Source organism: Strigops habroptila, chromosome 2, assembly GCF_004027225.2.
Source record: "Strigops habroptila isolate Jane chromosome 2, bStrHab1.2.pri, whole genome shotgun sequence".
Classification (NCBI taxonomy): Eukaryota; Metazoa; Chordata; class Aves; order Psittaciformes; family Psittacidae; genus Strigops; species Strigops habroptila.
The window spans coordinates 121,793,665-121,815,796 of NC_044278.2; the positions used below are offsets into that span (position 1 = coordinate 121,793,665).

At 49.1% G+C, this 22,132-nt stretch overlaps 1 protein-coding gene across 1 annotated transcript in view; it reads right to left on the reverse strand.

Annotated features, from left to right (window-relative positions):
- Positions 1-37: 37 nt before the first annotated feature.
- The window catches only part of RNF169 (ring finger protein 169), a 30,436-nt gene continuing 8,341 nt past the window's right edge, over positions 38-22,132 (reverse strand). Inside the window, exons 4-8 of the mRNA XM_030477587.1 lie at positions 17,230-17,306; positions 10,464-10,610; positions 9,476-9,588; positions 8,396-8,495; positions 38-6,427 (exon numbers count right to left, since the gene is read on the reverse strand). Coding sequence (XP_030333447.1) covers positions 5,237-6,427; positions 8,396-8,495; positions 9,476-9,588; positions 10,464-10,610; positions 17,230-17,306 — 1,628 coding nt within the window. The 3' untranslated portion in view covers positions 38-5,236. The remainder of the gene's footprint in view (positions 6,428-8,395; positions 8,496-9,475; positions 9,589-10,463; positions 10,611-17,229; positions 17,307-22,132) is intronic.

Genomic DNA, 22,132 nt, shown 5'->3' on the forward strand with positions numbered 1-22,132 from the left:
CCCAAGAGCAACAAGTTCACCAGAAACGGGTCAGAAGCACTGTCAGAACCTGGTTTTATTCTGTTTTAACCTCGGCCTTTGTCCTGCAGTTCAAAGTCCTCGTTGCTGTTAAGATGCACACGTTATTTGTACACAGTTGGCACAGTTCTGGTTTGTGACAAGCTTTGTTTTCCACAAGCAGGATTTACTCTGTTCCAAATGACAGAAGCCACAACATGACAGACGCCTGCATGTCATTGTCACCCACACATTTAACACATGCAAGTCAAGAGTCCTTCAGGAACTTCCCTCTGGAAAACATTCAGATGAAGCTGAGACCCAAAACGACCATTGAAAGTCTTGTCCCACCCCGGTGCTGAGGAGAACACGAAAGCACAACGATTTAAAGCAGTATTGGGGGAAAAAAGGAGTAGAAACATCCAGATTTGAGCAGTTTGATAGTAAATACCAAGGAAACCAGACAAACATCCCCCCCCGTGGCACCAGCTGAAGGCTTTCCTGTTGCATAGTGAAGAGCTAATTCCAGAGCTGATGCTGGTTTAGACCCAAGGAAGGTTTGTGTTGGATGCGACATGTTGGGATCATCCCAGCTTCTGTGGTGGACTTCACATGGGTGGCAGGTCCCAGTTCCACCCATGGGGACAACCCATAGGTCACCATCGTGGTGCCACACAAGACCAAGCATCCAACAGCGGCTGGTTGTCATCTTTAGGCCCTCAATGGGTTGAGAGGGACCAGGTTTTCATGCAACACTTCCAGGACATGCTCCTTGTCAACCTTTCACTGGATAACTGGGATACAGCCGGGGCCTGTCGGAGGGTCCAGGCAGAGCATTGCTAAAGGCTTGGGTTTATATCAGTGATAGTCTTTAAGGCTTCAACCCTTTGCTTTCATTGAGAACACAGAAAGAAGCACTTGTTCAAGCTCCACGTCGTGACTACTGCACGTACAACAGCATCTGGAGTAAATACTGACACTAGAGAACAACATGATACAATCAGCTGGTACAATCCCTTCTTCTTGGCACTTTCTTTTCTCTCATCCCACTGACTCCAAACACAGACCTTTCCCTACGGCTTTTCCCGGGCAAAGAGCTCCAGAGGGTCCAAAAGAAACCTTCCAGAGTTGGTGGCATCTTTGGCAGACACAGACCTTCTGTTGTCAAACCAACCCCAGCCCCTCCAGTGCTTCCAGCAGGGCAAGCTCTTCATCTGCTTCTTATTTCCCACAAGAGAAGAGAGCACCACATTCTGGGAGGATGCTCACCCTGTCCCACTGCCCTCATCCCGGAGAGGAGGTGGCTGCAGAAAGGAGAAGGGTTAGAAATGACTTTCATAGCATCATGGAATGGTTTGGGATGAAGGGACCTTAAAGCTCCCCCAATTCCAACCCCTGCCACGGGCAGGGACACCTTCCACTAGAGCAGGTTGCTCCAAGCCCCCGTGTCCAACCTGGCCTCGACCACACGTGGTTTCATCTTGGGGTCTCTGCAGATCTTGTGCTGCATCCACCATTCAGGAAGAGCTGTTTTCCCTCTCAGCTGGCATTACTTGGGGCAAAGGCAGTGTCGTACCTGACCTCTAAAGGGTAGAAGAAGGAATTCCTGCTCTTTGAAGTGTAATTACATACAATGAACTTGGTTTTGTGCAAGCTTCAACAGTGTTGGGTTAGTAACACATTCATCCTAACTTCACACCAGCTCAGGTCTTGATCCCAACACTGCCTTGGGTGGATTTCAGCTGAGAGCAGTCATGTTCCTGATAGCTCAGGAAGAAGGGGAGAGGGGTTAGGTGATCCTTATGGAAACAGCCCATGTTCTCCCCAGTCCTTCAGCAACCAGATGGAGAAGTGGATGTAGAAACACAGGCAGTAGCTTCATCAGACTAAAAACCTCATGAGAAAAGGAGGATCCAGCTCTGATGCTTTCCTGAAAGCTTCCATGATGATTGTGATGCCACGTCCAAAGGTCTTCTTCAATGTGGATGCAATGGACCATGTATGATGCTTGGGAAGCCCAGGAGCACTCTCTTGGTTTGGAGCCCAGAAAAGGTGAGGTTGAACCAGAGGCACGAGGGGTCCCACGAAGCTTTTCCTGGCTCCAAGCTCAGGCATCACCTCCTGTGCTTCCACCCAGCTTGGATTTAGAAAGAGGGAATCAACACACAAACCCCCAGAACATTGATGTAATCTCAAGAAGGGATTTAAGACAACTGGACTGTGAAATCCATGTGAAGAGGGGCAAGAAAGGACACATTCCATGTGGAAAGCTGGGTTTTGTGGGGTGGGCTTGCTCAGAGCAGCCTCAGCCTGGATGAACCCCTCAAGCAGGAAGGAGGAAGCTGGTTCGGGAAGTCTGATTGGGGCTCAAGGGATTAAGCATAGGAAGGGGCCTGTAAAAGTGATTACAACTCAAAACGCACTTGGGAAGTGCAGGATTTAGCTCAAAATGTTGGGAAAACCCAGCATGAATTCTGACTAATGGCTGTGGGGTTCCCTCCCGAGCTTATTTCACTGTAAAGGGCAGATCCAGGCCAATGCTACTTAGAATCATGGAATGGTTTGGGTTGGAAGGGACCTTCAAAGCTCATCTAGTCCATCCTGCTCCATTGAGCAGAGACATCTTCAGCTCAACCAGGTTGCCCAGAACCACATCCAATGGCCTTGAATCAGGGATGGGGCAGCCACAGCTTCTCTGGGCAACCTGTGCCAGCGTTTTCCACCCTCTTCTCTCTGTGCTGCTCTTCTAGATCAGGTCCAAGGCTCCAAGCACTTCAATTCCTTCCAATTCACAGCTGGATACAGGAGCAGGGTTCGGTTTGGGTCAGAAGTGCCTGCTTCAACCAGCACCTAAGGAGGCTGTGGTGTGTTAGAGGGCATGGAAAGCCACCACCCATGAGCTGCAGCAGGCCAGGCCTAGCCAAGCCAGGCCTAGCCAGCCCTAGGGATGACTTAAACCACCCGGTAGTTTGTGTGTTAAGGAGATACAGAGATAGATATAGAGAGAGATATATATTACGGAATCATTGCTATAAGATTTCTCAAAACCAAAGTGTCAATCTGTTGAAATATAGTATTTAAAATATATAAATTTTATCCATTAAAATATAAGATTTCTTTTTTTAAAATAAAAAAAAAAAAGGAATCCAGTTCAATTTGGGGAGAAAAAAGGCGCCAGGGTCCTCACAGGAGAGAAAATCATGGAATGGGTTGGGTTGGAAAGGACCTTAAAGCTCCTCCAGCTCCAACCCCTGCCACGGGCAGGGACACCTTCCACTAGAGCAGGTTGCTCCAAGCCCCTGTGTCCAACCTGGCCTTGAGCACTGCCAGGGATGGGGCATTCACTTGGGCAGCCTGTGCCAGTGCCAACCAGTTCCTGTTTGCTCTCTTGAACCATTTAAGGTGGAATGGGATATTAAACCAGTATTTTTAGCTAAAGGAAACTGGGCAATGACCGTTCTCTTGGATCAGATCCATCTGCTGGCAAACACTTGGCTCTTCTCCCTTCACACCACGGGATCATGGTGAGTTTGCCCCAACACTTTGCTTTCAGTTCTATCCCCAAAACACCCCTTGTCATCCAGCCCATGGGTCAGCGAGATGGTGAATGCCACAGCCTCTGCCCCGGACAAGGTCCCTGTGGGCACTGAGGGTCCCCAGTGAATACTCTGCAAGGTGGCCTTCAAGTACTGAGTTGAGCGGAAGGTTGTTGAGCCTAATTATCAATTAATTTCCATTCATTAGGAAATAATCAATGGAATTATAAGGGATGATGGGGAAAAGTGATGGAAATATGAAGAACCCGAGGATGGGCCACCACAAGCTCCACCGAGCCCAAGCTCTGAGCTAGCTCTGGTCCGGGCTGCCCAACTTCATGCCTTGAAGTGGAAATCTTTAGTGCATTGCTCACCTGAGCTCTCTTAGTGGTTTGAGCCAGCAGACAGGTAGCTGGGAGCAGGGGCAGGGCAGGCTCCCATCACCCTGAGCACCCACATCCATGTGCCTGCGGGCTGGGAGGGCTGGGCTCCCATCCCAACTCTCCCATCCCAGCTCATCCGGTGCTGGGAGAGGAGGGTGATGCGTCACAGACCTCGGGATGCCTCCTCGGGCTGCTATTGGACGTGTAAGGGCAGGTCTGAGGTGTGCTGAGGGATCTCTTCACTGAGCAAGGTATGTGTCAGCAGGGAGGAATCCTTCCTGGAACCACCCAGCCAGCGTTTCCCTTTCTAGGTATCAAGGTGGGAAGAACAGGAAACCTTCTTGCCTTGGAAGAAGAAGGGATGGGAGAAAAGCTGCATTTGCTCCCTGGGTCACAGCACCCAGAGCATGGTCCAAGCTGCTCTACTGCTGTGTCACTAACATGAATGTGCAAGTTCATAGAACCCCAGCCTGGTTTGGGTTGAAAGGACCTTAAAGCTCCTCCAGCTCCAACCCCTGCCACGGGCAGGGACACCTTCCACTAGAGCAGGTTGCTCCAAGCCCCTGTGTCCAACCTGGCCTTGAACACTGCCAGGGATGGGGCAGCCACAGCTTCTCTGGGCAACCTCTAAGGCTTTTCAGTAAAATCCTTATTTTAAGTCTTTCTTTACTACTTTCTACTTAAAGAAAGTAACCTGTGAGCTGCGCTGCTGGAGCAGACAGTGAGATACATTCACTTGTAAGTACTACACGTGGATCTGTTTGGTACTTCCTAGCAGAAATACAGATCAACTTCCCCCCCTAACAACCCTCAAGTGGGTCATTCAAACACACTGACATCAGTAACAGTCTGACCACCACAACGTGAGGAAGAGAATGGGACAGGCAGAGGAAAACACTATTTCTAGGATGGGAAAAACCTACTTTCTGTGAGTAGAGCTCTGATTTCCCTTGGCCTGTTGAGGCAGCAAGGCAAGGAATGGATGAGCTCCTCATCCCATGCTGCTCACACAACCCTCCTCTGGGGAACCCAAATGTCACCAAGTGCATGCAGAGGTGTTGCAGTGTATTCACGGGGACAACGCACACATCTTTCAGACCAATGGACCAGGAAAACTTGAGGAACTTTTCCCTCAATCCCTCTTTGTTTTTGTTCAGCTGAAAGGACTCTGGCTTCGATCGGAACTGGACCTACAAACATCTTACCACCAAAACCGAGCAAACCAACTGTGCGGGTGGAAGTATGACCAAAAATAGGTTTCCTATAGGATAATCTGATAAACCTCATCGTCCTCTAGCAAGGCAACAGCGTCCACCAGTGCTACTTGGCACCCAGCGTGCTCTTGGAGCGCAGCAGATACCGCTCCACTCTGACTTTCCGCCTCTCCACTGTCCTGTTCTCGCTGTCGAAAATCCTCTGGAGGTGCAGGGCCAACCTCCTGTCCTCCTCCTCTTGCTGGAGCTTCTGCTCCATGTCCCGCACGTCGGGCACCAAGCCCACCTCTGCCGCCGGGTGCCTCAGTCTCTTGACGGAGCCGTTGTGCTCCAAGTGCTTTGTTTTGCAGCGTCTCTTGCGGCCCCGTCTCAGCGCCGGGGGCTGCTCCCCGATGATGTTCTCCACCGAGCTGCAGGTGCTGTTCTGGACGTTGATCAACTCGCTGTTGTTCAGGTATTTCAGCTGTTTTTTCCCCGGTGCTTTCAGCGTGGTGCTGTCGGGAAGCGATGTGCTGACACCCAGGAGTCTTCTGCTCAGCACTTTTGAGCCGAGGCTGAGACAGGATTTGTCCATGAAGGTGTTTACTTTAAGGTCAGGGACTTCGGACACTCGTGGGTTGAGGGAGGTGATGTTTGATCTCACATCTGGATCAGCGGCGCTGTCGTCTGTGGTTAAGGCCTGGGAATCTCTGTTCTTCTCATTCCCTCTTCCCAGCTTCGTTTCGCTGATGGAAGGGAAGAAATCCAGCTCGGGGCGAGGGTCTCCTGTGGGGTCGGGTGGAAGGTGATCATCCTGCGCTTGTGGCTGCTCCTTAGTGCAACTGCTGGAGTTGGTGATGTCAGGAGCTGTAACATCTTCCCCAGGCTCTGAAGCCAAGGACGTGAGGGTCGCTTTGGAGAGAGTCTTTTTGATCTGGCGCTCCTGAAAGATCTGCTCCCACTTCTTCAGGATTCTTGGACTGGCCTCGTAGGTCGTTGGCTTCTGCAGGCTCCTGTTCAGGTTTCTCGGGGTGGATTTGATGATGAGGGGGCTCAGGACCCGGCCATCAGGAAGCCTCTTTGGTGGGGTACACGGAGAGCAGACGATGGGCTTGAAGTGGTTGAGTTCCTCTGAGATGCTGTCGTTGCTCTCGGGGCTGATGGATCTCTCTGGCTTGTGCAGGGCTGAGAGGGATGAAACGGGGTTGAGAACCAGGCGCTTCTCTGCTGTCAGGTCTGGGGCCGAGAGGCAGCGGTTGTTCTGGGTGGATGACAAAACCCCAACCAGTGGTGTGGACGTGCTGGTGACGGGTGGCACCTGCAAAGCAAAGCACCAGAGCTCAAATGTTTGTCATTGAGGTGAATGTGGACAATGCGGGGAGTGGTTGATACACCTGAGAGGTGGCCAGTGCCACCCTCATGGAGGTCAACAAGGCCAAGGGCAAGGTTCTACACCTGGGTCAGGGCAATGCCAGGCACAGCCACAGGTTGGGCAGAAAAGTGATTCAGAGCAGCCTGAGGAGAAGGACTTGGGGTGTTGGGTGAGGAGAAGCTCCCCACGAGCCGGCTTCAGTGTGTGCTTGAGCCCAGAACCCCCTCGTGTGCTGGGCTGCACCCCCAGAGCGTGAGCAGCAGGTCAGGGAGGGGATCCTGCCCTTCTGCTGCGCTCTGGGGAGACCCCCCCTGCAGCCCTGATCCAGCTCTGGGGCAACAGCACAAGAGGGACGTGGAGCTGCTGGAGCGAGCCCAGAGGAGGCCCCGGAGCTGCTGCGAGGGCTGGAGCAGCTCTGCTCTGGAGCCAGGCGGAGAGAGCTGGGCTGGGGCAGCCTGGAGAAGAGAAGGCTCCTGAAGGGGAGACCTTAGAGCAGCTCCAGTGCCTAAAGGGGCTCCAGGAAACCTGGAGAGGGGCTTTGGGCAAGGGCCTGTAGGGACAGGCCAAGGGGAATGGCTTTAACCTGCCAGAGGGGAGATTGAGATGAGCTCTGAGGCAGAAGCTCTTCCCTGTGAGGGTGCTGAGGCGCTGGCACAGACTTTTCCCAGAGAAGCTGTGGCTGCCCCATCCCTGGCAGTGTTCAAGGCCAGGTTGGACACAGGGGCTTGGAGCAACCTGCTCTAGTGGAAGGTGTCCCTGCCCGTGGCAGGGGTTGGAGCTGGATGAACTTAAGATCCTTTCCAATCCAAACCACCCTGTGATTCTATGACTCTGTAACATCCTACAAAGCAGCCCTGGCAGAGCAGCACTGGAGCTGTTCCAGGCTGAGAACTCACATGACTGAAGCTGCTGCTGGCTCCCACCAGGATCCCATGGGCCAGAAGCACACTGGAGAGGAGGCAGAGAACAGCTCCAGACACAGCTCCAGCACAAGAGCAAGTGTGCAAAATTTGCCTCTCCTGGCAGGGCAGAGGGGACCGAGGTGCTGCCAGGCATGGGGCAAGGAAAGGTGGTTGCAAGGGTCATCTCCAGGGAGTGGAAGGCACCCAGTGACTACTGCTGGAAGAGCCTCAAAGACCTCCAGTTCAGATCTGCAGAGGGGCTTTGTGATCACTGTGAAGCACTATGCACTGCAAAGCCAGCCCTGAACAGGGTAACAGACAGGGTTAATTCATTTGGGCTGCTGGATGCAAGGGGAAGCAAGACCAGGCCAGCTCTTCCCATAGTGAGGAAGTGCAAAAGAAAGTATTCTAACATTAGAAAAGCAATGAGTTTTCCTCTGTTTCATACAATCCCAGACTGGTTTGGGTTGAAGGGAGCTTAAAGCTCCTCCAGTCCCAACCCCCTGCCACGGGCAGGGACACCTTCCACTAGAGCAGGTTGCTCCAAGCCCCTGTGTCCAACCTGGCCTTGAACACTGCCAGGGATGGGAGATCGAAAGCTTAAATGTTTAAACAAAGCAGTTTCAACAGCTTTGGAAAGAACAGGAGAGGAAGGGGGAGGAAAAGGGGATTTTACTCCTAAACTTCTAAAAGATTTCTCTTTAATCAGCCAGGATTCAGCCTTGAAAAGAAACTGAATGACAAAACAGAAGCACCAGGAGGACCCTTCCAACTTCCAGTTATTCTCCAGTGCTGACAAACAATTCCCATAAGCTACTTTCCTGCTTAGTTATTTCTAACCTAGCAGGGTTTTGTTGGGAGCTGCAGGGAAGTGATTGGCCCCAGGGCGATAACACAGCACCGGCAGCGCCACCACCACCGTGTTTCATATCTCCAGCTTCCTGGTGCTGTGTAACCTCAGATAAGAACATTGACACTTTACAAACCCTTTGCTTGCAGACACAGCCCCTACCTTTGTTTTGTTGGCTGGGGCTGATCTCTGCCTGCTCTTTGATCTCTCCTGAATGGTGTCGTTGCAGCTCCGACTCCTTTCCACCTTGGCGGTTAGGTTCCTGAAAAGCAGAGGGGGGAAGACAGGAGATTGTTCAGGACCTGAGGAAGAACCAGCCCGACAGCCCTGGCAGAGCTGCCTGTGGGGGAGGCATCAGCCTTGGCAGCCAGAGATGCCTCCTACACCCTCAGGGAAAAGGGATGCAGGAATCTTGGATCAGCCTCAGGATCCTGGGCTGTGTTGAAGGGCTCCTCACTAAACGCACTGACACCTCCACCTACTTGTAGCTAATTGAGGTCGGAGCTAATGAGGATGCTATGGAAACCCCTGCGCTTCTCCTGTGGAAACACAGAGTTACTCAGCTGCTTCCACTGCACCATGCAGCAGCTTTCACTGCTAAGGGGTTTGGGGCTGCTGTTAACATCTGTGCTGGAGAAGGACCCAGGGTTCATCACACAGAACTTCAATGATTTTTAATGTAATGATTTAAAATCTAAAGATTTTTTTAATTTAATGATTTAATGATGCCAGAGGGGAGACTGAGATGAGCTCTGAGGCAGAAGCTCTTCCCTGTGAGGGTGCTGAGGCGCTGGCACAGACTTTTCCCAGAGAAGCTGTGGCTGCCCCATCCCTGGCAGTGTTCAAGGCCAGGTTGGACACAGGGGCTTGGAGCAACCTGCTCTAGTGGAAGGTGTCCCTGCCAGTGGCAGGGGATGGAGCTGGAGGAGCTTTAAGGTCCCTTCAACCCAAATCATTCCATTATTTCTGTCATTTAAATCTACAGGCAATGATTCTTTTCCTCCACGGGATGAACACAAACTTCTTTAACCCCCAGGATTTTACAGTAGGTAGGAGGCAATGAGACAAACTCCACATTCTACCAATGAGTCTGTTCTAAAATTCCAGAGAAAACATTACGTATTTTGGACTGGAACGCCCATTTTAACTAAATTTAAAACATCTCAGGTATGTTTAGAACAACAGTCACAAAACATTTGTAATTCATCATTAATCAACTTGAATCAAGTCTCAGGCTCTTACCCTGAAAGGAAAGCAAAGGAGTAGGCACTGGTCTTGGAAACAAAAGCTGATCGATGTGTTTGCCTGCCCTGGAATGGTTCTTCATTCTCTGAATCCGAGAGACGTTCAGGCAACTGGAGTCAACCAAGGAAGAGTTAAGTGACATGTGCAACAGAAAGAATCACTTGGAAAAGAAAGCTCTTGCTTGCAAAGATATCCAAGATTCCAAAAGCCTGATTACACCGAGAGTGCAGCGTGTCAGCAGGTACATGTGCCTGTGCTGCTCTCTTCACTGGAGCTGTAACAGCAAAAAGGGGGGCCCCCAAAGCATAAATAATGCAAAGTAAGCACACAGCAATAAATGTACAGCTCTCATTGAAGGAAGTTCATTTATTGATCAAGGAAACATGAGAAAATCCTACCAGAAAGGTACTACGGGATGTTATTCAGTACCCACACCTCACCCCATCAGTCTTTAAGAGCATTTCCTATTCAGTCTCACAACTGAAATGGGAAACAGGCAAAACTCAGCATGAAGAATCTGCTGGACCACAGTATTGTACATCTACATGTAGAAGAGTCATGGAGGAATGTTTGTGGAAAAGCACATAAGCCTGAAGACTGAGGATGCACAATGCAGAGTGGTTTCCTTGACAGGTTTCTCTGCTGTGTTTGGAAGAGCTGCACCTCCAGCCACGAGTACAGCGGGTAAAGGTGGGGAAGAAACCTCTAGAAGAACATCTGTAGTACTAACAAACCTGGGAAGACAGTTCTCACTGACATCTGTTAGCTCATAGTCTTCAGGGGCTATAAAGGAGTCAAATAATCGTGGAGAGCTCCTTGTGTCAAAGGATGGAAGCTCCCAGTTTCAAGGGGCAGGAACAGGAGACACTCAGTTACTCCAGGTCTTAAAAAACCTAGTTTTGGTTCCAGGACTGAGTCTTGGAACATTTCACCTACCAGCCAGTGTCTATAATGTGGGTAGAAAGAGAAGCCCAAGCTTACTTACACACTCTTGGTTCACTTTCAGCACTAAAGATTCCTCTTTTTTCTGCTGTTCTTCCATTTTTCTCTTTCCTACATCCCCGTCGTCCAGAATGAACTTGTGAATCAGGTCCTCAGAAGCTTTCTCCTCTTGTAGTTTTTCTTCTCTCAGCTGGAAAGAATGACAAAAGAGATGGTGTATTTCAAAGGTTTGAACTTTCATACCTGGTTGCCAGTAAGTGATTTTCCAAGACCCTGCTCACACCATTCAGGTTTGTGTCTTTATTTCTCTACTCCAGAGTAGAGCCACTGCCTCTCTCTCACAATATGAGAATGTGAATTCTCACAGTGTGAAGGTGAGTTTCTTTCTACAACACCTTCAGGTTCATGCACTCTGCACAAATATCATGGGTATTATCTGCTTTGCAAAACAGCAAAGGCCTGTCAGGTCCAGGGTTTGACCAAGACTGCTCTGCCATGGTATTTTCTGAAAGAGAGAGACCAAAGCTTTAGTCTACTTGTAGACAAGAAGACTACAAATAAAAATGTGCATAACAATAGTTTCATGCAAGTTATGACAGTTCAATTTTAGTCTTCAAATGGCCTGAGACACAGGACACAGAATTTGGCAGAGATATAGACAGCATCAATTACATTAAAATGGGATAGATGCAGCAATTCATAGAATCCCAGGCTGGTTTGGGATGAAGGGACCTCAAAGCTCCTCCAGTCCCAACCCCTGCCACGGGCAGGGACACTTTCCACTAGAGCAGGTTGCTCCAAGCCCCTGTGTCCAACCTGGCCTTGAACACTGCCAGGGATGGGGCAGCCACAGCTTCTCTGGGCACCCTGTGCTGCATGTCACAACCCTGAAGGCTGCACATGAAATCCTACTGAGCTGCCCCAAGCTGTATCTTGCTGCACTTCCCATCCTCCTTCTGCACTGAAGGCTCTTTTGCTGTGCCTTTTGAAGTGTGTTCTTCCATTAATTGCTGGTCCCCATATCCTCATTTATCTTCCCTGGTCCCCCACCCATCATGAAGCTTGTAGAAGACCATTAATCTATGATTATGGAATCATAGAATGGTTTGGGTTGGAAAGAACCATAAGATGATCTAATTCCAACCCCCTGAAATAAGAAAAGTGGATTAGAAAAGTCCCTGTAAGAAGAAAAGTGGATTTCAGAGAAATGCAAACACTTTGATTCCTTCCCTCTGGAAAGCACAATCCATCACTCAGTGACCCCTTTTATCCAACCAAGGTCAACTTCTGTGTCCACAAGCTCCTCCTGACCAGGCTCTCTATGCAGAGATTTCTTTCTTCCTGACCCAAAGGATTATCCCCAGCATGATCCATGACTCCAATGGGCTGCCTGTCCTGCTGCATTATTCTGCTCCCCCTTACCTAATGAATCAACCTCCCCATTTCTGCCAGGACTTGCTACTCAAAACCAACAACCCCCTTGTCCTCCTTCCCACCACCTTTTGCTGAAGAACAGGCTCTGTGGTCCTTCAGCCAGCACCAGCCCATCATCCCTGGATAACATCACCCAGCTCCCTCCTCACTCATTACTCAGCCTGTCTCTCACTTCTTCCTCAACTTCACACTCTCAGAGGCCATGAACAGTCTATATATAGATGTATATCTACACCAGGTCCTTCCTCCTTCCTCCACCCAACGTGGTGTGTAAGTGTGAGACAACAAGCCTGACCTCTCTGATTGACTGATCTCCATCATGCTGATGAATCACAGTGATGGGTAAGCACAAGGAATTCAAATACTTCTCTTTACGCCTCACATTTGAGCGTGGGCACCTCAGATGCTTAAGAAGCTGCTCTGTTACGTTCCCTCCTATCTTCTCACACCACCACAACTTCCCTCTTGCCTCTCAGGAGAGCAGTGCTGCAGGACCTGGTGGTCTCCAGTAAAGCTCAAGGCATCCACAGGCATCCACAAATTGATCCTACAAATCCTTATTCTCCCAAAAATATTCAGTATTTTAACTCCCTGATGAGGAAAGGGGAAAAACCCAAAGCATGGGCATGAAGATGACAAAGAAAACAGAGTTCATGATGCCTTACATGAAAAGCACATTGTGATCCTCAGACTGGGGAGGCCCCAAATCCTACTGAATCCGAACCCCCACAGATAAGGAAGAGAGAAGAAGGAGGAGAGAAGGTAGAAACCAGGAACAAAACCGCTCTTTGGCTGATTATGGGTGTTTGAAGATGTTTCCAAAGACTGGTTTGACTTCTCCTTTCCAGCTGGTTTCAGATGTATCTTTAAATTCCTGATCTATTAATAAGCTCGAGCAATAACTACAACCCAGTGTCTGACTAATGTGAATTACAGCCACATGATGCAGGTATGATGAACACTCTGCTATATGTCTCATGAACAGTATTTCTGCACCTTAAGGAGCCTTTTTGAAGTATCTGAAAACCAAGTTCTTTAAGGAGCCTTTTTAAGGCTGAAAAGCAAGTTCACATCAAGATTTATCACAACGAGCTGAAATACCAAGCCAGCACTTGTGCCCCTTCCATATTTCTCACCTGGAAGAAAACTATATGGAAATCTTTGCTTTTTATCTAACTTTTACAGTTATACTCAATTCCCAAATCTAAAGCCACAAGTGTATGTAAAAACATAAAGGAATATTTAAGGATTTGAGGCAATGTCACAGTTCATGTGAGGTTCGAGCACTGCGCCAACAGTGAACAAAGCAACACCAGGATCTTAAGCCTCATTAATGGGATACAACAAAGGCATTTAAGCCTCATTAATGGGATACAACAAAGGCATTTAGGTGCAGAATTCAGGCTGCAAAGGCAACCAAAGGCAAAATCGAAGGATAAAATTTGTACTTCTGAAAACAAAGTCATTTTAAGCAGCTTCATGTAAATTATCTCTCAGAGAATTTACTTACAAACGTGGCAATGGGACATGGGGACTAGAAACTGGAACAAGCTGGTGGGAAATATCTACCCTGGGAGAAGTTATCCAAGGAGCATCTCTGGAATACTGGATGCAGGACTCTCAGCTGCTATTAGCAGTATAGAGTAATCAGAAAATGCATTTTAAGCTGTTTGTAAACAGCTTAAAAGGAAGCTGAAGCTGCAGGAAAAGAGCTGTACAAGCAATCAGATCTTTTTTTCCTTGGATATTGCTCAAGAAATGCCCGTTTCAGGGATCATCCCTCTTGACCCTAACATTGATTTCCAGAAGTTTGGCAAACTCACGTTTGGTATCTTCTCTCTGCTCCACGAACTGTCCGGGTTTGCTTGCTCCCTCCCTCAGCCTGCTCCGTCTACCCATGCTGCTGGAAGCTGCATGTCAGCACATGCCTCAGGTAGGAGTTTCCCTCCTGATTGCGTGTGATAACAGGCAATAAAAAGACTCCTTGTGATAGAAACAGTTTAACAGGGTGAGTTTGGGCTTTTAGGACTCAGGAATGATATCCTCCTTTGGGAAAATATGAAATATAAGGGCACCACGTGTGATGTATAGAAGAAGGGAACAGAAAGTCTCACTGTCCTGCACAGCAAATAAGTCATGTCATGCTGAAAGAAAATTACACTCGGAGATGATCCACTTCAAATCAGAAAGTCTCCAGTGCTTCATTATGGTAACTGCTCTGTTTTCAGCTGCAAAAGGCTGGGAAGCAGGTCAAGAGTGAGGCTTTATAAAGCAACTCACATCTGGGAGATGTAAAAGCTTTTGAATGCTCCTCTCCCTTCCTCAGGAGGAGAGCCAGTGTGGGTTATCCCTGTGGAAGAGGCAGGGAAGCTGAGATGAAACCTCTTGCCTTGACACACAGAGGGAAGCCTGGTTATACATAAGCTTTGACTCCCAAACCTGAGCTCTCATCTCCTCCTGCTTAATTTAGGAGTTCAAAGACACCAGGAAACTCTCACTAAGTGGCAACAGGCACAATTCCACCTGGAATAAGGAAGAAGTTGTCATTTTGTCAGTAAAATTACATTGCCCTTTCCTCTTAGGTGATGACTTGGAGCTCCTTCAGATGAGGTTCAGGAAAAAGGAGCTTAAGTCGCAAGGGAAAGAAACCTATATCCCATCTGCCAGTGGGCAAGAGGGGAAGGCATCAGGATGAACAGGAATGAGACAAAACCAGGCCCAAGATGCCAGAAACATGTTAAAAGTGTTTCCTTTTGCCTGGTGGGGAAGTGAGAGGTGTTGCCATGTGGTAGCTTTTAGCTGAAGTCAAGTGGTGGCTGCAAAAGCCTCTTCAGCTGGAGCCTCATCATGCTTCAAATGTGCTCATTGAGCTTTATGGGTAATATTTAAAGTCAGTAATGGAGTGATCAGGATTAATGAGAGGTGACAAAGCACCCACTTTGTCCTGCATGGATGCAATGCTCCTATAAAAGTTTTATGGACTAACGGAGAGAAGATGGTTTAATCCTTCCGGGAGATCCAGGTATGTGTCAGCCTGGAGGCACCAGGAAGAGCTGCAGAGGAAAGATCCTGCCCCAATGGACTCAGGAGGTTCTGGTTCCTCTGGACACCCAGGAAATTCTGGCCTTGCAGCAGGACTGAAGACATCAAGCAACAAGTCTGGGAGGATCAGTGATGAGTGAGAGCTCCAGTATCATCGTGGAATGTCTCCCACTCGCTTATTATGAAGGGATTTATAAAACCCCAACAAGGTTTACAGTTAATACCTGTATAAAAAGCTTAATTTCTTCTTTAAGCCAAAGGTGCCCTGAGTATATTCATCCTAAAGGTTACAGTAAAGGAAAATACCAAATTACACCACTGCAGTCCTGCATCCAGCTCTAGGGCAACAGCACAAGAGGGACGTGGAGCTGCTGGAGCGAGGCCAGAGGAGGCCCCGGAGTTGCTGCGAGGGCTGGAGCAGCTCTGCTCTGGAGCCAGGCAGAGAGAGCTGGGCTGGGGCAGCCTGGAGAAGAGAAGGCTCCTGAAGGGGACACCTTAGAGCAGCTCCAGTGCCTAAAGGGGCTCCAGGAAACCTGGAGAGGGGCTTTGGACAAGGGCCTGGAGGGACAGGCCAAGGGGAATGGCTTTAACCTGCCAGAGGGGAGATTGAGATGAGCTCTGAGGCAGAAGCTCTTCCCTGTGAGGGTGCTGAGGCGCTGGCACAGACTTTTCCCAGAGAAGCTGTGGCTGCCCCATCCCTGGCAGTGTTCAAGGCCAGGTTGGACACAGGGGCTTGGAGCAACCTGCTCTAGTGGAAGGTGTCCCTGCCCGTGGCAGGGGGTTGGAACTGGAGGAGCTTTAAGGTTCCTTCCAACACAAACCAGGCTGGGATTCTATTCTATATATGCGGGGAGACAATTAAAAAACATGGAAGAGTCTTCACTCCTGCTTCTCCTTGTGTGAAATCAGTGACACTTACATCCAACCTAAATCTCTCCTGTTTCAGTTTGAAGCCATCACTCTTTGTCCTGTTCCTACAGTCACTGTTGAAGAGTCCCTCTCCAAAACCTGCGTTTCCCAGACTAGTTATTTACATTAAACACCATCTAAGCAGCATTTTCATCCTCAGTGGACAAGGCTGTTTTCTAACTCAACATCAGCTTCCCAGCCCTTTCCACGCTTGTTGAGATCTTCAAGTGAAACCCCAACGAAAACTCTTTGATGATGAAAAACTCCCTTTTCCCCAGCAGGTAAAATAATCAGTGAGTGGCTGAACCCATCTCACAGCAAAACCCTCACAGAGATCAAGGACCTGACACAGTGACTAAATCTATTGACAGAGACACTGGCATTGGGGCAGAGTCCACGTTGTTTTGGCAGGACACTGCACAGGTCCTGGCAGAGGAAGGGGTGGCAGAAGCAGGAGCTACAAGTGGAAATGGGAATGTTGTAGGGAGCTATAGGAGACTCTCACAAGAGGGGCTGCATTGGAAAGCGTTATCTGCTCGGCTGCAGCAGAAACTGCTTTCACAGTGATGTTTCTCACTTAAAAGCAGCCAGTTTCCATAAATGACAAGTCACTGGAGATGGTTCAATGTTTTAGACTTTAAAAAGAATAATAAAAATCCCTATTTTCCAAAGCAATTGAAAACCTTTTCCTCCCTTCCCAGTTTTCTGTCTTGAAATGCCATTTCTTTTCTTGCAGACAGAAAGCTCTAGTTTGGCATAGATAGTTCTTGAGAAGGATGTTACTGCAGGGGATGCCTCATTGCTTGAAAAGCCTTTATGGAATTGCATCCACAAATACAGATGCTCTACAAACCCTGTTCAACCAAACAGTCTCTTGAGGTCCACCACGGAAGGGACATTTCCATGTTTTGGAAGGCAGCCTAAGACAGCAAATCTGGCTTCTCCATGCTGGGTAACTGCCAGTATGTTCCTGCACTGGCTGAACAGCACAAGGGGAATAAATGACCTTTGTACAGAGCAGGAATAGAATCACAGAACAGTTTGGGTTGGAAAGGACCTTAAAGCTCCTCCAGTTCCAACCCCCTGCCATGGGCAGGGACACCTTCCACTAGAGCAGGTTGCTCCAAGCCCCTGTGTCCAACCTGGCCTTGAACACTGCCAGGGATGGAGCAGCCACAGCTTCCTTGGGCAGCCTGTTCCAGTGTCTCACCACCCTCATGGTGAAGAATTTCTTCCTTATATCCTACCTAAATCTCCCCTGTTTCAGTTCGAACCCATCACCCCTTGTCGATGAAGAGTCCCTCTATGGCATCCCCGTAGGTCCTTAAAAAGCCCTTCAAGTTTCCTTACAGGTAGGATGGCATTCCTGCAGGAAATCCCAAGTTATTCTGGAAGAAACCCCCCAATTACACAGAATACTGTACCTTCCTTAGCTGGCTTTCATATTCTTCTCGGAGTTCCCCTGGTTTGCTTAATTTAATGGGTGCTCTGAATATAAAGTCTGGAAAGAGAAAGGGAGACAAAAAGGAAACACTTTTTAGTGCACAGTGGCTGGGGGTGTCCATGATTCCCAAAAGGATAAGTTCTCCAGAGCCTGCACAACCACGTATCTTTATATTATGACCATGCTATCAGAGCTCTGCTTAAGTCCAGGAACATCAGGAGGAGGATGGCAAACTAACACCATTTTGCACTGTCTTTTGGGATTCTCAAGAGTTCTTGCCAAGCAACCAGGGGAGTATCAGGAGGGTGCAAACACAGAGGTTAAGTAACAGCCCTAAGAGGTCACAGGAAATCCAAGGCCGAGAAATATAAGCAGGCTTTAAGCATCTCCTTCAGGGAAGCCAGGGAAGCCAGGCTGACAGCAGCAGCACAACACCCCAGATTCACACCCGTGTTCTTCTCCCATTTAAATGAACACATTTATATATAATCATAGAATGGTTTGGGTTGGAAAGGACCTTAAGGTTATCCAGTTCCAACCCCCTGCTATGGGCAGGGACACAGTGTTTTCACTCCTCCACCTTCACAGCCATTTGGGTGCTGTCCCAGAGCAAGCACAGCTTTTATTCCGCTTTCAATGCGCTCCCGAGGTCAGTGATACGAAGGCAATAGGCTGCTCCATCCGACAGGAATTCCCCATCCTGCTCCCGCTTCCTCCTTTTCCCCTCGGGAATTCAGAAAGCAAAAGCATCCTGGCACAGGGTTATAGTTTAACCTCCGTCCCTGGAGTCTGTTACTCCCTAAATGACTCCCTTCTTTATGGCAGCCTCAAAGCTGCTGTGCAGTACAAGTCTGGGCAAGTCGCACTGCAGTCAGAGGAACCTGGATGGAAAAGGGAACAACTGAAATGGAATCCCAGAATCCCAGAGTCGTTTGGGATGAAGGGACCTTAAAGCTCATCCAGTCTCAACCCCCTGCCACGGGCAGGGACACCTTCCACTAGAGCAGGTTGCTCCAAGCCCCTGTGTCCAACCTGGCCTTGAACACTGCCAGGGATGGGGCAGCCACAGCTTCTCTGGGAAAAGTCTGTGCCAGCGCCTCAGCACCCTCACAGGGAAGAGCTTCTGCCTCAGAGCTCATCTCAGTCTCCCCTCTGGCAGGTTAAAGCCATTCCCCTTGGCCTGTCCCTCCAGGCCCTTGTCCAAAGCCCCTCTCCAGGTTTCCTGGAGCCCCTTTAGGCACTGGAGCTGCTCTAAGGTCTCCCCTTCAGGAGCCTTCTCTTCTCCAGGCTGCCCCAGCCCAGCTCTCTCAGCCTGGCTCTGTAGACAACCAACCACTGAACAACTGTCCTGACTCAGCCCACATCAGTTCTCCAGACAGGGTGCATCATGCCCATGCACTACGAGTACAAGCAAGGAGGAAGCACCAGTGGTATTTCCTTTCCCCAGGTCGATAAATTAAGGGATTTAAACTGGCAGCCCCACCACATGTTTTATTTAGGAAGTGTTTTATTCTGGCCCAAAATGAAGGGTTGATGGTGGGATAAGTAAATCAAACACCCAACGGCTGGTGGCTGCCCCATGGGCATCCTCTGGTTCATGACCACATTGACGATCTTTAATGATCTTTTCCAACCCCTCTGATTCTATGATTTGCCTTTTCTCTGGGACAGTCACAGCCCTGGTGCCTAAAGATGCCCTTTAAAGACTGACTAAACCCTGTTTTCACCTCCTGCTTCCCACAGGTTTGCTTTTAAAGTTCCTGCAGCAAAGCCCCATAACTTGAGTCCCTCCTCACCAGTGGGAATGCAAACTCTGGAGCTTCCTGCTCAAGGAACTATGGAGAGGGAATATTGCCAATAACAGAGCTGAACAAATCACAGAGTATTTCTTTAATACTTGCTTTAAAAAGGGGGAAAAAACTCTCTTGTAACCAAATATGAACCATATAGATGACAAGGCTTTGTTTTAGAGAGCTGCTCTTCCCTCTCCCTCACACGCCTGCATGAGCTAAGCTTGTTTTTGAAGGAAAACATCCCAAATATCCCCACATGTGCGATACAAATCCCAAGCGGTGGCAATGCTGGGGAGGCCAGGCTGCATTCCTCCCTCCTGCTTCTGCAACTGCTCATGCTGGAAGCCTTCCACCAGCTTCTCACAGGGTGCTTTCATTGTATCCTTGAGCAGTTCCCAGTTCTTGGTGGATTTTACCAAGCTGAATTTCCACAGAACCAGTCCCAAGGGCAGCAGCAATGTGCGACGTGCCTGCAGCCAACTTCGGTTACTTCTGAATGCTTAAGGCTTGCCTCAGACCTTATCTCCAAAGGTGTGTTTTTTCCCTCCAGGGTAATAAAAGCGTTTGGACTAACCAGAGGGAAACATGCAGTGGTAAAGACAAGCCACATCAACTGTTTCATTGCTTACATGGGTTCGGCAAGCCAGAAGAGATGTTAAATAATGGAACTATGAAGTTGTGCTGGTTTAGCTAACGTGGTCCAACACCAGGCCCAGGAGATGGTATTTATGGCATCATTATGCACCAACTTGTCTTTTACAGATGGGTCAAAAGAGATGAGACCTCAAATGCTGCATTGAGCGAATGGTCCAAGAATGAGAGCTGGGCTGCACCCCCAGAGCGTGAGCAGCAGGTCAGGGAGGGGATCCTGCCCCTCTGCTGCGCTCTGGGGAGACCCCCCCTGCAGTCCTGATCCAGCTCTGGGGCAACAGCACAAGAGGGACGTGGAGCTGCTGGAACGAGGCCAGAGGAGGCCCCGGAGCTGCTGCGAGGGCTGGAGCAGCTCTGCTCTGGAGCCAGGCTGAGAGAGCTGGGCTGGGGCAGCCTGGAGAAGAGAAGGCTCCTGAAGGGGAGACCTTAGAGCAGCTCCAGTGCCTAAAGGGGCTCCAGGAAACCTGGAGAGGGGCTTTGGACAAGGGCCTGGAGGGACAGGCCGAGGGGAATGGCTTTAACCTGCCAGAGGGGAGATTGAGATGAGCTCTGAGGCAGAAGCTCTTCCCTGTGAGGGTGCTGAGGCGCTGGCACAGACTTTTCCCAGAGAAGCTGTGGCTGCCCCATCCCTGGCAGTGTTCAAGGCCAGGTTGGACACAGGGGCTTGGAGCAACCTGCTCTAGTGGAAGGTGTCCCTGCCCATGGCAGGGGTTGGAGCTGGAGGAGCTTTAAGCTCCCTTCCAACCCAAACGAGTCTGAGATTCTGCAACTGAGATCTATGTTTAGAGCACCCCATTATAGTTTCTGGGGTAGAGAGATGCTGCACAGTGGGTGCCCCCAGCCAAGGATGCTTCTATCAGCTCAGAATCACCACGTATTGAAACAGACTGGTCCTCACACTAGGATGCAGCTGGGGAGGATGGAAGATGATTGAAGCATCACACACGTTCCTTCCTGTTCTAATTCTGCATGTTGAGGTCCAGGACGGCTGTTTGGATGTGTTCGACAGTCTAGAACAAATGAAATGGGTGAGGTGATGAAAGCAAGAAGCCTTTTGCTTGTTTTTGCAGCAAAACTCCTGCTTGCTCTTCCTTTCAGTGATCTGTGGGTCAACAGGAATGGTTTCTGAATGACACTGTCTCGGAAGGGCTGTTGGGAAGGCTGGCACTGGAATGCTCCTTCTGAGCATGGTGATAGCACCAAAACAGTCACAGCAGCAAGATCAAACCCAGCATCCTGCTCCTTCATGCTGGCAGACAAGAGTTTCATCCCATTGTGTTCAATCTTGGAAAAAACAACTGATTTCTGCACTATTTGAGAAGACAAAAGAGTTTCTGCTTACTTAACGCTGGTTCTCTTTACAAGAGGCATTTGACTTGTAGCTTCGATCCCCCTGAATGGCTCCATCCTTTCAACGTTAGCACAGAAGTGTGTGTTACACACTGTGTGTACATTACACGCTGTCACCATTAATCCTCACTCCTGACCAGCAGATTTTCTACTGGCAAAAGCTTCAGGAACATCCATCTGGCGAATTCAGCAACATGGGATGAATAACTGTAAGTTGAACTCGATTCAGAAACCCTTTGGTTCCATGTCTGTCGTTCAGAGGCTCCTGGGCTTTGCCAAACCAATGCCATGGGGCAAGCCAAAGCTCTGCCCCCCGCAGCAGTGAATCCTCATCACCCCCAGCTCCATGGAATCTTGCAGCAGACTTTGTAGCTTCCTTCTCCCCTTTATTCCTGGCAGGGATAATCAAAACCTTGAGGTTTTCACTGTCTTCCCTTTTAACTTCCAGCAGTTAGTGTTTATACTTGCAGATGAAGATGAGATCTTGAGGTTTTCAAAGCACAAAACAAGGAGTTGGAAGTTTTCTGTCTATGGAGAGGTTTGGAAGCAGTTTTCCAACAAGTTTCTCTAGTTGTTTTAAAAGGACATTAAATTACATGAAGATGTGGCAGTGGTGCATCGGGGCATGTTTGGAAACAAGGAATAATTCAGCCATAAATCATAAGTGGAAGAATCAATAAGGTGGAAGCTGTAGGAGGACTCTGAGCTGTCACATCCTGGTAGGACAACACACAGTGATGCCAGCCCCCTTCTCCTGCCCTGCTGTGGGCATCTGTGGTCCAGCAAACCAGAGGTGAGACCTAAGCCAAATCTACTGAAAACATAAATGCAACCCTCCAAAAAGGTTTGGTTTTTCATCCCAAAGCAGCTCCCATAATGTAACAGGCTCCAGACCACTTCTCATGCAGAGACAAATGGGACAAAAATAGATTGAATCAAGTTTTGAGCCTGGAATTCCAGCTGAAGCAGAAGATGACACTAAAAAACTGTTACTGCGGTAGCTAGCTATCAACATGCTGTCATTTCTCCCCCACTTGCTTCACCCTAAATAGACAACTAACAGTAATTTCAACGATCTCCCCAAGACAA